Here is a 14,799-nt window from a genome sequence, read left to right on the forward strand (position 1 = left end):
CTTTAAGGAGAAAAGGGACATGATCTGCTTTATCTCAGCCTAGAAACTCCTTCTCCTGGGTCTACTATCTGGGTTGAGGGAGATGGTGAGGTTCTACTATCTGGGTTCCCCCAGAGAACCAGGCCACTCAGGAGGCCCCTCATGAACGGATCAGCCTTGGGCTCTGCCTAAGACTCCCCATTGGCAAGGCCTCTCCTGGGCCAGGTCTGCTTTCAGAACAAGGACCACAAGAACAACATTACTCTCCTCAAGGGGAGAGCCAATGATTGGCTGTGGTGGAAAATCCCACAGTGGAAGGGAGAATACCTGGGACTAGGAACCACTGCCATGCAATAGCCTCAGTTTTCAAGTCTGGGAAGTGGGAATAAAAATGAATGAGTCTGGGAAGTGCAGAGGGGGAGGGTCAGGGGATCCTTACCCTTCAGTGCTGACCTCTTGTTGGGCTCAGACTTCCTGCCCCTAAGTCTGACCGCACCCAATCCCTCTTCCCTCCTACAAAGAAAGCCATTGATCCCTGAAATCAAATGTGTCATAGATAGACGAATAATAGAAACAAGCTCAGCTATTTGGGCAGCAAAAAAATTATAGTCGTACCAACCAGGAAGTGGTGACTTGGATAAATGTCATTAACATGTCAAAGGGTGAGTTGCTCATTCTCAAACACTCTCTCACACTCCTCTCTGAACCCCTCCCTAGAATATTTATTTTATCCCTTGGACAAACACTGCAAACATGTATTTCACCCCTAGGAACGGGGTAAATAGAGTCACTTAAAAAATTGTGAGTCCAAGCCTCTATGGTATAGCTTACTCTTGTTAGTCTGATGAAAGTCTTCGACTTGTTGAGGTCTCAGACCATTAAATATTAACTGCATTACCACGTTTCCGTTTAAATTAATTTATAAAGTTAAAGAAATGCCTTTGGAACCCCTCTTCATAGACACCTGACCCTCAAGTGCCACATAAAATGATCACTCAGTCGGCATGTGGTAAATTTTCCGTGATTCCCATCCAATCTGCTGCTTATATGTTAAAAATTAACACTGATATTGGGCTGTGAAACCGCCATTAGGTGGTGGGACTGGCTGGCCAGCAAGGGCAGGGAGCCCAAAGTCTGGGGAGGTCCACTGCACGGTCAGACTTTCCATGTCTGAGTCCTTGCAGGGAGCCGGCTGCTCTGTGTGCAGAGCCAGCTGCACAATTTTGGGTGCATTTGAATTCCCATCAAACCCCAGACTCTGAACCCACATTGTCTAGCAGGTCCAAGGAAGATGACCAGCCAAGCAGGTGGGCTATGCAGGGCACTTTAAGTAGAGACTCCAGAGGCTCTAGGCAGTACGTAGACAAAGGCAGGTAGAGACAGGGGAAGGGCTGGCCGTGGAGCGGACTGCACACGGCACTGTGCTGGCTGGGGTCGGCCGGTGATGCTGAGTGGTCTGTCTGGAGGCAAGCTGTGAAATGCATAGCTAGGTGGCAGTGGCCATGGACTTGTCCCTAAAAACCATTCCAAGGTCAGTGGGTTTCTCAGACAATCAGACCACAGATCCCAGCTTCTTAGTTCAGCAGAATTAAAGGTCACTCTGTACTGCCCCACCCCCGCCATTCTCAGAGTAAATCACCGCCTGTGAGATAGATGGCTGTCTGCTTGGTGAGCCCATGGCCCCATTCCTTGTCTGGCTCTGGGCAGTTTCCATCTGTGCTAATCAGGTTAGGAGGCCCCTCCTCTTGCAGACCCCACTTCAATGGCTCCCCCAGCTACCCGTGGTACACTGGAGCTCCAGAGCCCCTCTGAATCAGGAGTCCTGTTCAAAGCCTGATCCCAGGAGATAAGATGCTATCACTTCCTCCTCTGGATGACCCAGCAGACAGCATTTCCTTGGAGCCCAACTGCAGATGCCTTGGGCTGGCTAATCTGAGCTATAAATCCCAGCTGGAAAAGCCTTCCTCCCGCCCTATGCCCCCTCCTCCATTAGCTTTGCCCATTTATTTAACTTCTTGAGAAAGGAAAAAAGAGAAATAAAAGCTCAGGCTACAGCCATCAATTTAACCAGAAACAGTGAATGCCTGTTAAAGAGAAAAATGAATATTGGTCTGAAGAAGAGAAGTTTCTCCAGCACTGGGGCATCCTTTTAAAATAAGGCAGAACATGTGACCCAAGTATAATGTTCACAGTCACGAAATTCAAACTTCAGTTTAATGAAGACTACATTGTCTTTTCTTCCTATAGGCTTGGGAATGCCAGTTAATAAATTTAGCAAGTTGGTTCTTAAACATTTTTTATTTATTTTATTTTATTTTATTTTTTTAGGGACAGGATCGTTCCCTGTTACCCAGGCTAGAGTGCTGTGGCGTGATCATAGCTCACTGTAGCCGTGACCTCCTGACTCAAGCAGTCCTCTCACCTCAACTACAGGTGTGTGCTACCACGCCTGGCTTATTTTAAACTTTTTTTTGGAGAGATGAGGTCTCGTTATGCTACCCAGGCTGGTCTCAAACTCCTGGCCTCAAGTGCTCCTCCTGCAACAGCTCTGTATGAGGACACTGTGATATACATTCTCCCTACTCAGCTCCCATGTGAGGTAGTGTTTTTATATTCATTTTACAGATGAGGAAACTAGGGCTCAAAGAGGCAAAGCAGCTTGCCCAAGGTCACGTAGCTAGTAAGTGGGCACCGGGATTCGACTCCAGCTCTTCTCCTTCTGATACTCTAATACCAGCACTTGTGAAATTTTATACCTCATTTGCCACATTATAACACATTATACCACATCTTCTCAAGATTTTTGAGTCAGGAACCACAGTGGGTTTCATTTAACTACGAAATTCTAGCTCTATTAAAGCCAATGGTGCCCAGTAGAAACATTAAATTATTTTGTGTTTGCTTTATTTGCTTGTTTTTATTTTTTATTTGCTTTTTAACTTTTTATTTGCTTTTAATAAAGCCTTTTCACCAGTCTGGGCAACAGAACGAGACCCTGTCTCAAAAACATGTTAAAAATATGGCTGGGTGCGGTGGCTCACGCCTGTAATCCCAGCACTTTGGGACGCCAAGGCGGGCAGATCTCTTGAGGCCAGGAGTTTGAGACCAGCCTGGCCAACATGGCAAAACCACGTCTCTACTAAAAATACAAAAATTAGCCAGGCATGGTGGCGCACTCCTATAATCCCAGTTACTCGGAAGGCTGAGGCATGAGAATTGCTTGAACTCAGGAGGTGGAGGTTACAGTGAGCCAAGATGGTGCCACTGCACTCCAGCCTGGGCTGCAGAGAAAGATCTTGTCTCATCAAAATAAATAAATAAATAAAAATTTTAAAAAAATAAAGCTTTTTCATTTGTTTATTTAATACAAATTGTTTGCCCTTTGTAAAAATAATAACAAAAGCATCTGCTGAATGCTTCTTCTGAGCCAGACGCTGTGCTGTTGCCTTACAATGTGCCAGCTCATTCCATCCTCATGACCACCGTGTGGAGGCACCCTGTGTGTTCTCCTCCCTATTGGACGGATGTGGAAATAGAGGCTCAGGGAAGTTCAGTAACTTGCCCAAGTTCATGAAATTAGTCAGGGCTTCCAACCCAGGAAGACTGGCCCTCCAGAGGCCATGTGCCAAGGAAACTGAGGGCCGCTCATCCCCTGGTAGCCACTCATGCTCTCTGCAGCAGCGCTGGGCTCTAATCAAAGACAGACAGGTGGGCTCTGGCTCATGACACTGCTGTCCTTCTCCTGCCTGCTCTTTGGCACCGGCTGTGTTAATGTGCATGTGTTTGTGTGAACACCTGCATCTGTAAAGATGTGTACATGAACATTTGTAGTTACCAAGATTTAGGTGAATAAACAAATGTGTACTGCTGATGCTAGTGAACTGATCCCAACAACATCCCAACAGGAATTCAAAGAAATAGTTCTTCTATGTCCAGCAAAATCTCACATAGAGAAGCAAGCAGCCCTTCAGAAGGAGGCTCTTTGACTTAGCTCCTGAGCTCAGTTCACTTCCCAGAGGAAGTGACTTAAAACTGTGTTTTGTAAACATGGATATGTCCTGACAGGGACAGAAGCTTAGCTGTGAACCCGAGGTCCTTGGGTCCCAGAGGGTGGCCCAGCTACGGGGTGATCCTATACCCACCCCTCTGGCCAGGAAACACCAGGCCTCAGGACGGTTCTGTACAGCAACCTTTCCTCACAGATGGACACTCAGGCAAATGGGCCCCTGCCCTCCCTGAAGCCCTCCCGGAAGCCCTCCCCGAGCCCCTCCCCCAGCCCCAGACACACTCTCACCCGGCAGTATTCATCGATGGGCTTCAGTCTCTTCACAGCTACGTCCCGGATGTGGCTTCTGCGGAAGAGGATCTTGCCTGGAAGAGAGATGCTCATGAGTGGGGGATTCTGGCTAAAACTGCCACAGAGACCTTCTCATTCCCCTCTCCCTTGGCTTCTCAGCGTCTTAGTCCAGCACTACCTGCCACCACCCCGTCCACGGTCAAGGAAACAAGAGAGAAACAGTCACCTTTCCTGGAGGGCAGGAGGCGCCCTAGGCTGAGAGCCCAGGACCTCTCTGGTGGGTGAGGAGCCCTGGAGGCTGCCATCTTGGGATTCAATGAGTGACTTGGCCAGGCCACCTCGCCTGGATCTAATGGCAGGATCAATGAATGCCTGGAGTGGGTGCGGCTCTCAAGTGACCTTGCAAATCAACACAAAGTAGAGCCCAGCCCACATGCTACGCTTTGTTTTCAGGCCAATCCCTCCTTGAGAAATCGGCATTCGTTCCTGCCAGCTGGGCAGGAATTCCTATTCTTAGTTTAGGTGGGTGGCTCCTTCCAGGGCGGGCACAAGGCAATACCAAGGGAAGCATGGCTGTCCCAGCCTGACTCTTCCCTGGCCTCGCTGCACACACAGCCTCCAGCCATACGGGCTGCTGCCAGCTGGGCTGGGACACCCCTCTACAGGTATGGGCAAGGCTTACAGGAAATGCCAGCCCCTCAGACCTTCCCAGCTGACTCTCCCAAGCTGGCCACATTCAATCATAACAAATGCATCAAGACATAAGTCCTTTTCTAGTCTGAGAAATTTAGAATCTGAACTCCTTGGTTTGACGTTCAAGGTCTTACACAACTGACTTCTGTGCTAGGTGGCTGTCAATGTCTAGGGCCAAAGCCCCCTTTTCAGAAGGCCTTCCTTGATTGGCTGAGCTGGGAGTAATGTCCCTCTTTCCAGAACATCCACAACTCGTTGTCCATTCCTAGGCTATCTGCCACATTCTGCTGTGAGTTATAGCACTTGTGACCCATTTTGGGGCCCATGAGCTTGGCACATGATGAAGTGCTCACCTGTAGCTGTAACGGGCATCTGTTGCCTCAGTCTACCTAATTTCCCCCTGGAGAAGGCATCTTCCACTCCCAGTCCTTGTGGTGTCAGTAAGTCTAGCCACACCCCCTAGCAACAAAGGTAGCTACAGGATGCAGCCTAGTCAGCCAGAGTCACAGTGATTGGCTCAGTGGTGGGGAGGGACCCAATCCGGGCCAATGAGAGTCAGCCCTGAGACTGCTTTTTCCCACGGTTACTAAGCTGGCAGGATGAAAGTCTGGCACCTCTAGTGGCCTGGGAAGCAAACGGAATGAGAGAAAGGAAGGGTGGCTAGCACAAGACAGGTGCTTGGTAAAAGCTTCTTGAGTGATTGAAAAGCCAAGTGGAGAGAGGGAGAGACAGAGCCCTTTGACATCATTTCAGCAGCTGGATGTCGGTAGCTGTTCCTAAACCAGGGTCGACCTGGTACTTTTCAGTTGCATAAAACAATACCATTTTCTTTTTCATTTAAATGAGTTGAAGATGGGTTTTCATAACTTGAATTAAAGGACACCCAATTTAGATCATTTCCATTGCATGTGAGCAGACAGGTAGACTGCATATGAATCCACACCAGCTGCTTCTGTCAAGGTCTGAGTGAAGTACTCAGAAAAGCCATTGCCTTGATTTAGATTATTCCCCCAGACACAGCCCCAGAAACAAGGATTTGACTTGTTTTGGAGGCGATCCCAAGAAATATCATTAGGGGAGTGGGACAGTAAGGGCAGGGAGGGGAAGGAAGTGTTATCAGGCCAGTTAATCATGGTGGGCAACTAGAGCTCAATTCTGCTGGGGAGCTCCAGGAGATGACAGAGAATGTACCTGACATGTGGAGGCTGGGGATCTACCCACCAACTCCCTGTTTGTCACTGAGGACTGCCTCTGAGGGCGTTAACTCCAGCACATCTGGCTGAGTGTGTGCCCATGGCTAGACAAAGCCCTGAGATAGAAGGCCCTAGTGGCTCCAGTGAGCAGCCTTTGGTGGGCAGAAGTGAACAGACAGGGGACCCAGGGGCCATGAAAACCCCAGCTGCAGCCACCCCTGACTTCCCTGCCACCACAAGCATTGGTTGCCAGCCCTGCTGAAGTCAGACAGTGGAACGTGTAACTGCGTCCTATTGCATGTGACTTGCTTCCCGTGGATATCTCTCATCTCTCCATGATGGCTCTGCAGCTCACCCCTCCTGTCTGCCTCCACACTACATGGAGCACTAGGCTTTGCATTCAGCAGATGCTCAATGAGTGCTTGCTGGGTCATTCTTGTTCCTCTCCTGGACTCTTGCTCAAGCTCTCCTTCATCATCTTTTCTCTGAAGCCAGAGGGCCGGGCCATCTCCCTGTCAGATGGACAACACTGTGCAGACAGACGACATCACCAAGATGAAGCGGCTCTGCCCTGCGTCCCTCTCGAAAGGAGATAAAACGTGATTTATCCAGACACTGGCGACGCCGCTGTTCCTTGGGGGAAGATGTCATGGATTCGGTATTCCTTGCCTCTTTGCCTCCTACCCTTTTTTGGTTGCCTGTCGCTTGATTGCTCACATGCCACAGGCTACATGTGTAAGGCCAGGGGGAGGCTGTGTAAAAATAAAAACATGAGGAGACCTGAGCTCAGGACTGCCAAGAAGATGGGTGGCCCTGGGGCTGGAATTCTGGGCCTTTCTAATGAAGGTAGTTGTTTGTCAGAAGCTGAGGGATGCCCAGACCCAGTGACACCAGCGGTCCAGCCGTATGAGCAGGACCCTGAAGGACCGTCTGAGATACAGAGGAAACCCAGGGGGACACAGGAGGGTGGGGGAGTGCCCACAAACCTGCATGGAGCAGGGCCTCAGCCTCCAAAAATGCACTCCCGCCCTTTCTCATCCTGTTGGGGGACAAAAAAGAATGGGGTCCCTCTCCCAGCCCCCAATCTCAAGGTTAGCCAAAGCTCTGGCTGAGGCTTAGATCATTCCTGTCCTAGTTGCAGACAGAACTCTCTTTTTTTTTTTTTTTGAGACGGAGTTTCGCTTTTGTTGCCCAGGCTGGAGTGCAATGGCATGATCTCAGCTCACTGCAGCCTCTGCCTCCCGGGTTCAAGCAATTCTCCTACTTCAGCCTCCCGAGTAGCTGGGATTACAGGCATGTGCCACCACACCCGGCTGATTTTGTATTTTTAGTAGAGATGGGGTTTCTCCATGTTGGTCAGGCTGGTCTCGAACTCCTGACCTCAGATGATCTGCCCACCTTGGCCTCCCAAAGTGCTGGGAAGAACTCATTTTAAAAACTAGTTAAGGAGCACTGAGGCCTCCACAGGTGTAGGGATAGGCTGGGGTGGGGAGGTAGGTGAGAGGGTGCTCCTGACTCCTCCCCATGCTGGCCCCAAGCACAGGACCCCGCCCTGCCCTCCAGTCTGCACTCTGAGTGAGGCCACCGGGCCACCGCGCCTGGGGCTGCCCAGTCCTCCCCACCAGGCTCCTGGACCTGCTGCTCACTTGCAAGGTCAGAGGAGAATTTCTGCACAAGCCAATTCCCAGCTGAGTTTTTGGAAGCCCAATGGGGCTTCCCTCTTTCCCGCTGAAATCCTGACAGGAGCAACGTTTTCTTTTCCCAGGGCTTTGGCACAATTGGCCAGTGGGGGAGAGAGGGAGGGAGAGAGGGAGGGCCTGGAAGGGATTCTCCGGTCTTGACTTCTCTGTTAGGAATCCAAACCACACTCTGAAAGCCAAACCGGTGACCGTATAAAAAGGGGGAGAGAAAAAGGAGGGGGAGGAAAATCCCCATGCAGGAAGCCGGGACCACAGGGCATTAAAGGCCTCTTGTAAATATAGTGCAGCCCGTTGACGGCAGGGCTCAGCTTCTGCCAGAGTCTTCAAAGCCATCCAGATGCCGCCCTAGGAATCTGATGAGCATCGCAAGGAAGATTGCACGGGGCATGAGACAGAACTAACTCATCAGGATTAACTCAGTCCTGAAAGCGGAGAAGAAGCTGTGCAGCTGCGACGTCTAAGCAGTAACTGGAGGTCCTTCTTCCTGCCACTCTGGGCTGGGCTGGGGTGAGACCAGCGAAGGAGTGGGGGCCTCCGGTGGGAGTCTGGGGTTCAAGTCCTACCTGGGCCACAGGCTGGCTGTGTGACCCTGAAACAGGTCCCTTCTCCACTGGGACTGCTGTGTGCTCATCGGAGGCCTGGGCTCTATGGCTGCTACCTCTGGAAGCCCTAAGATTGATTGACAGTGGGGACGTTAGTGGGCAGAGGAGGAAGGAGGAAAGGGTTAATGGTAGCTAAGCGCTCAGCACACACCTGGTGCACACTAAGAGCTTTTCACTGAATTCCCTCCCTTCATCCTCGCAACAACCCTGAAGCAAGTACTTTAACCAGGCCCATTTTGTCCTAGAGGAGATGGCAGCTCAGAAAGGTTGAAGGACTTGTCCAAAGTCACACAGCTATCTAGTGGCTGAGCTGGGATTTCAACCTGGGGTTTTAAAGCTTAGAGAGTCGGGGGGAGCCATGATCTTTGCACTTGGATCATGTCAAGCCTTGAGAGCCACCGTGAGGACTTTGGATTTTATTCTGCACGTGAAGGGAGATGAGAACAGTTAAACCCCCAAACCAACCACAGCCTCCAGGGCTCTTCTTGGGAAAGCGGTACCTATGGGATGGACTCCCATGAAAGCCAGGGCCTGGGGCCTCAAGTAGAATCACCAGACACAGTACCACTGGCCAGGGTCCCCATACCAGCCATGAAGAGTTTGGTAGCTACCTCCATGAACTAGGACCCATTTGTAGAGGTAATAAGAGGGCACCGATTATAGGAGCCGTAAGAGAGGGCTGGCCTCGGGACCTCTTCTGGTCTGAGCAGGCTGATCTATTCCTGGCAGCCTCTCCTCTTCACACTCACAGTGTCTATGCATGCATGTACAACTCCTTTTTCCCTGTCTTTCTGCCACCTGGAACGCCATTCATTCTTGGAAGACTTCCCCCTGCCTTTCCTTCTTTCCTTCCTTCTACCCTTCCTTCCTTCCCTTGATCCACCCAGCACTGTCTTGATGGAGGCCTGGTGTGCTGGGCTCTGTTCCAGGCGCTGGGAGCACAGCAGTGAACCAGACAGATGAGGGCCTTGCTCTCAGGAGTTTACCTTCCAATTGGGAAGGGAGTGGGCACGGGAAGAAGGCAGTACACATTTTCATACCTATTGAGTAATTTGGTTATACTTCCAGGTCTTCCCCCATCTCTACAAAGATAATAACACAGGGTAATGTGAAGAGGGGTGCCTAGAGAAGAATTCAGAGAATGGTCAAGGAAGCTTCTCTGGGCTTCAGTGGAGCCTTCAAGGAGAAAAAGCAGCTGTGCAAAGCTCTGGAACAAGCGGGCTTGGCCAGAGGAAACTACAACAGCCAAGGCCCTGGGGCAGAAGGAACTGGACATGATGGAAGACAGAAAAGAGAGGAGCCTGCAGCCACAGAAAAGAGTTTGGTTTTATTCTAAGTGCCCTTGGGCCTGCCTACTTAACACTCATTCTGTCTTTAAGGCACAGTTCCATGCTGCCTCCCCCATGAAGCCTTCCTTGAATGCTTGTCTCGCCCTTCCTTGCCAACCACTAGGGCCCTCTGGCAGTCACCCCACTCTGGCCCTCTCTCCCCTGCTGTCCTAGAGAATTTGTCAGGAAGCCACCCTCCTCAGGACCCCCTCTCATCTTCTCAAGGGGATCCCTGATTTATAGCAACAGGGTCAGCAGCCCCTTGGGCTCAAGGAGGGCCAGCTCCTCCCAGCCACCCTGGCCTCCAGGGATACAGATGCTCACAACCCCCTCCCCTCAATGCAGCCCAGAGAGCCCAGGCTGTCGAGGGAGACTTGCCTAAGAAACAAGGGAGAGCACAGGTGGGCCTGGAGCCCACAGACTGCACGGTGCAGAGGCCTCGTGCTCCAAGGACAGCCCTCCTGCCCTTCTAACTGGGTCTGAGAACAGAAAGGAAGGTGGGAGGCAGTAGTCACCTAAGGCTGCTGGCACAAATTACCACAAACCCAGTGGCTTAAAATAACAGGAATTTGGCAGACCATGGTGGCTCATGCCTGTAATCCCAGCTGTTTGGGAGGCTGAGGCTGGAGGATCGCTTGAACTCAGGAGTTCAAGACCAGACTAGGCAACATAGTGAGACCCTGTCTCTACAAAATGCTATAAAAAAAATCAGCCGGGCGTGGTGGCGCATGCCTGTGATCCCAGCTACTCAGGAGGCTGAGGTAGGGGGATCGCTTGAGCCTGGGGGGTTGAGGCTGCACTGAGTCATGATCGTGCCACTGTACTCCAGCCTGGGTGACACAGTGAGACTGTCTCAAATCAAACAACAACCCAGGAATGTATTCTCTGCCAGTTCTGGAGGTCAGAAGTCTGAAATCAAGGTGCCAGCAGGGTCACGCTCCCTCTGGCGGCATCAGGGAGAGTTCTTCTGCACCTCTTCTAGCTTCTGAGGGCTCCAGGCATCTCTTGGCTCGTGGCAGTATCACTCTGATCTCTGTCTCAGTCTTTACATGGCCTTCCCGCCCCATGCCTGTGTCCCACATCTCCTTCTGCCTTTCTCTTATAAGAACAGCTGTCACTGAGTTTAGTGCCCACCCTATATCCAGGATGATCTAATTTTAAGATCTTTGATTACATCTGCAAAGACCCTTTCTCCAAATAAGGCCAGATTCACAGGTTTCAAGGGTTAGGACTTGGATATATCTTTTTGGGAGCCATTATTCAACCTACCGCAGGGTAGTTATGGGAGAGTCACAGGGCATACCAGTCACCTGACAGGGCCCTATATCCCTAAGCGGATTTCAGTGGCCCCAAGGACAGGGGTGGTTTCTATACTCCCTGAATCCCTGGAAATGTCTGGCATGGCGCTGGGTGAAATGGATATGAGTGTAGCCTGAAGCCCTCGTGGGGGACAGGGGAGTGTCTGAACAGAGCAGCTCCGGAGTCTCAGCCTGAGAGGAGACAGGCAAGCTGTGGGGACCTGAAGCCGAGAGAATTGGGGGGCGGGTCCTTCTCTGGCTCTGAGGGCTGATGTGACACCCAGGAGAGAAGAGACGAACAGATTTCCCAGATGAACTGGAGGAAAGAAGATGTGAGGATTCCTAGAGGGAACCTCCCTCCCCCCACAAGGGTGACACGCATGCTCGTGGGGTGATAAGACACAGGCAATGCATGTGGGAGGAAGGAGGAGAAGTTAAGTTTCCTACTCCCACAGCTCTCTGTGGTCCTGAGACCTGACCAGGTTCCTGTGCAAAGTGGGCTGGACCAGCCAAGGATCCCATGTCCAGCTGCCCTCACCAGGCGCCTCCATCCGTGTTGTTTGCTGACAGATTGATGAAGACAGAAGCTCTTAAATGAAGGGCCCTGGGCAGGGGAGGGCAGAGAGAATATAACCATGATTCCACTAATGGGGCTTTCTTCACCATTAAAAACAAAACACAAACGACTCCTCTTTCATTCTAAGTCTGTTTGATTTCAGAGAGGCTGTTACCAACCCCCAACTCACCGAGTCACTGAGGCTCGGTGATCCGAGCTGGTCCAAGGAGAAGCAGACTGGGACTCTTTTTTTGTTTGTTTTTGAGAGAGGATCTCATCTGCCACCCAGGCTGGAGTGCAGTGACTCTATCATGGCTCACTTCAGCCTCGAACTCCTGGGCTTAAGTGATCCTCCCACCTCAGCCTCCGAAGTAACAGGTGCACACAACACCCGGCTACATTTTTATAGTGATGGGGTCTTGTTATGTTGCCTAGGCTGGTCCCGAACTCCTGGTCTTAAGTGATCTTCTTGCCTCAGCCTCCCAAAAGGCTGGGAGTATAGGCCTGAGCCACTGCACCTGGCCCAGGCTGGGACTTTTGATGGTTTAAATCAAGCAGACACCAAGAGGGTATGCCCTGGGCCCTAAGAATACCCAACTCTAAAAACAAACAAACAAACTCACAATCTACTTCTTTGGTGCCTGAGATTGCAGAATCAGAATTTAGTTTCTTGAAGATTTTGGTCAAGATATATCAACTTTTTCCTGGAGAATGGTACAGTGAGCCTTATTAACCATTCACACCTAAGTATGAGCAGGCACCAGCTTCTCACTCAATAACAGGATCTCGCTAGGGAAGAGAGCATAGAGCAGAGAGGCCTTGATGGAAGAGGATGTAATGGGCAGGGGAGAAGAATGGCGGAACAGCCTCTACTGGCTCCCCTGTCTTCCTGAAAGCTGGCCCTGCTCTTGATGTTCAGCTGTTTCCTGACCATGGGGCCACCCAGCTTTCACCTGGGTTAGCCCTGCCTAGGCTAGGGTGGGAGTGGCTGAATGGCAGGCCCCTGCTTGTCTTTTTTTTTTTTTTTTTGCGACAGAGTTTCGCTCTTGTTGCCCAGGCTGGAGTGCAATGGCATGATCTCGGCTCACCGTAACCTCCGCCTCCCGGGTTCAAGCGATTCTCCTGCCTCAGCCTCCCTAGTAGCTGGGATTACAGGTATGTGCCACCACACCCGGCTAATTTTGTATTTTTAGTAGAGATGGGGTTTCTCCATGTTGGTCAGGCTGGTCTCGAACTCCCGACCTCAGGTGATCCGCCCGCCTCAGCCTCCCAAAGTGCTGGGATTACAGGCATGAGCCACCGCACCCGGCCCCTGCTTGTCTTTTTAAGTGCTGCCCCTGAAACTCACATGTCACCTCTGACCCTCTGCAGCCTGGGGACTGCAGGTCACCTCTTCCCCTGCTGGGCTGCCTCCAGCTTCTGGTGCAGCTGAGATGACATCCCCAGAGTCTACAGCCTTGTATCTGGTTCAGATCACACCCTGACACCCAATCCTTCCTTCTTCACTTGCAACATCTGGCTTTGTTGCCATTTACTTGGGCTGGGGGAAGGCAGGAGTGAGGCCTAGATGCTGAGGCTGGAAGCAGTGGGCACATGCAGGTTCCGGAAAGACACAATCCCCATGGCGAAGGTCAGCAGCCTGAGGCATACTGACGCCATGCCCTGAGTTCTGGCTCCCATGAATCTCTCTTTAGAGCCAAGACGCTGCCTCTGGCTTGAAGTCTAGCATGGTAGACATTGGTAGGTTTTGCCTGCCAGCTTTTAATTATTACAGTGCCCTGATTTTCTTTTGGGAAACAATCCCTCCTTCTTTCTCAGTCCATGGGATTTCAGTGGGGTTGATCCCATCCCAAACTCTGGGGCTGATCAGTCAGTACAGTCCAGCCATGGGCATGCAACCCACATTGGTCCAGTGGGAATCAGCCTGGGACTACTGCTGGAACTACCAGGAAGAGATGTGTTCTCTCTCTACAGCTGCTAACTCATAAATGCCAAGCCCCAAGCTGCTAGGAAGCATCTTTATGTATCTCTGTTACCACCTGGGGGAAGCCTATCAGAGAATTAAGTCAACAGAAAAGAGAGCAAAGCTGAGGGCTTAAGAGACACAGATTTGGTCCCCTAGATCCAGCTATGCCTGAAACCATTACTCTTGGTTTTCAGTTATGTGAACCAATAAGTTTCCCCTTTTTTCTTAAGCCAGATTGAGATGGGTCTATTTCTTGTCACCAGGAGAGTCCTGACTGGTACATCTGGCTCTGCCAGTTACTGTTATGTGACAGGGGATGAGTCATAACCTATTCGAATGCTAGTTTCCTCAGACTACAAAATAGGAGGCAGTAATGTCTAATGCAAAGGACTATTATGAGGAGCCAGTGAATGAGTCTGTAAAAGCATTTAGCATGGAGCCCAGCCCATGGCAAATGGTGAACAAATGGGATCTCTTATGAGTTGACACTTCCAGGTCAAGGAGGTGGGATGGGGTGGGGTGGGCCCTGCCTGTCTCCTTGCTGGCCACGTGGAATCCAAGTACCAGAAGCATTTCCCAGGCACCCAGTCCATCCACCTGGCTTCCCACCAAGGCCAAACGCGAGCTCCCCTCAGCCTGCGGCTGCCCTTCCTGATTCACCCAACCCATAAACACATCTGTGTCTCCCACACGGCTTCCGTTTCTCGGAGGCCCAACTCAGAGGGCAGAGGACGTGACACAATGGCAAGGAGGCTAATTGTTCATTCCACCCGCCCCCTAGGGGCATTCTAGGGTGACTCACACAGGTGTGTCTGCCCGCTCCAGCACTCCCCACTCCCTCTCCCACACGCCCAGGGAAACACACTTGCAAAAGCCCACTGGGGTTCACGACAGAGTGAAGCCTTCACCCTCCTGCAGCCACGGCTTGCTTGCAGAAAGCATCAGCGCAACCTGGAGGGAAGAACGATCTCCCAAATTCTGGTTCGGAGGTTCCCATACCCAGTAAGCAGAGCCAGGCTGAAGGGAACAGTATCTTTCTCTCCCTCACCCCAGGTGGGTCAACTGGGATTTTATGGGTGTCTGTTAGTGATAAAGCACCTAGTCCCAGGCCCATGGAGGGACTAATACATCTTTGCTGAACCAAATGGAATGGAAGTCTTTTTGAGCAGCATTCTAGAGCAGTGGGA

The 14,799-nt window shown here is 51.2% G+C and overlaps 1 protein-coding gene across 3 annotated transcripts in view; it reads right to left on the minus strand.

Annotated features, from left to right (window-relative positions):
• SH3PXD2A (SH3 and PX domains 2A) overlaps positions 1 to 14,799 on the minus strand; it is a 261,615-nt gene that overhangs the window by 137,113 nt on the left and 109,703 nt on the right. For all 3 annotated transcript variants that reach the window (XM_034931423.4, XM_034931425.4, XM_034931424.3), the window contains exon 4: positions 4,274 to 4,350. In XM_034931423.4, coding sequence (XP_034787314.1) covers positions 4,274 to 4,350 — 77 coding nt within the window. The remainder of the gene's footprint in view (positions 1 to 4,273; positions 4,351 to 14,799) is intronic.

Source organism: Pan paniscus, chromosome 8 (genome assembly GCF_029289425.2).
Source record: "Pan paniscus chromosome 8, NHGRI_mPanPan1-v2.0_pri, whole genome shotgun sequence".
In the NCBI taxonomy this organism is placed as follows: Eukaryota; Metazoa; Chordata; class Mammalia; order Primates; family Hominidae; genus Pan; species Pan paniscus.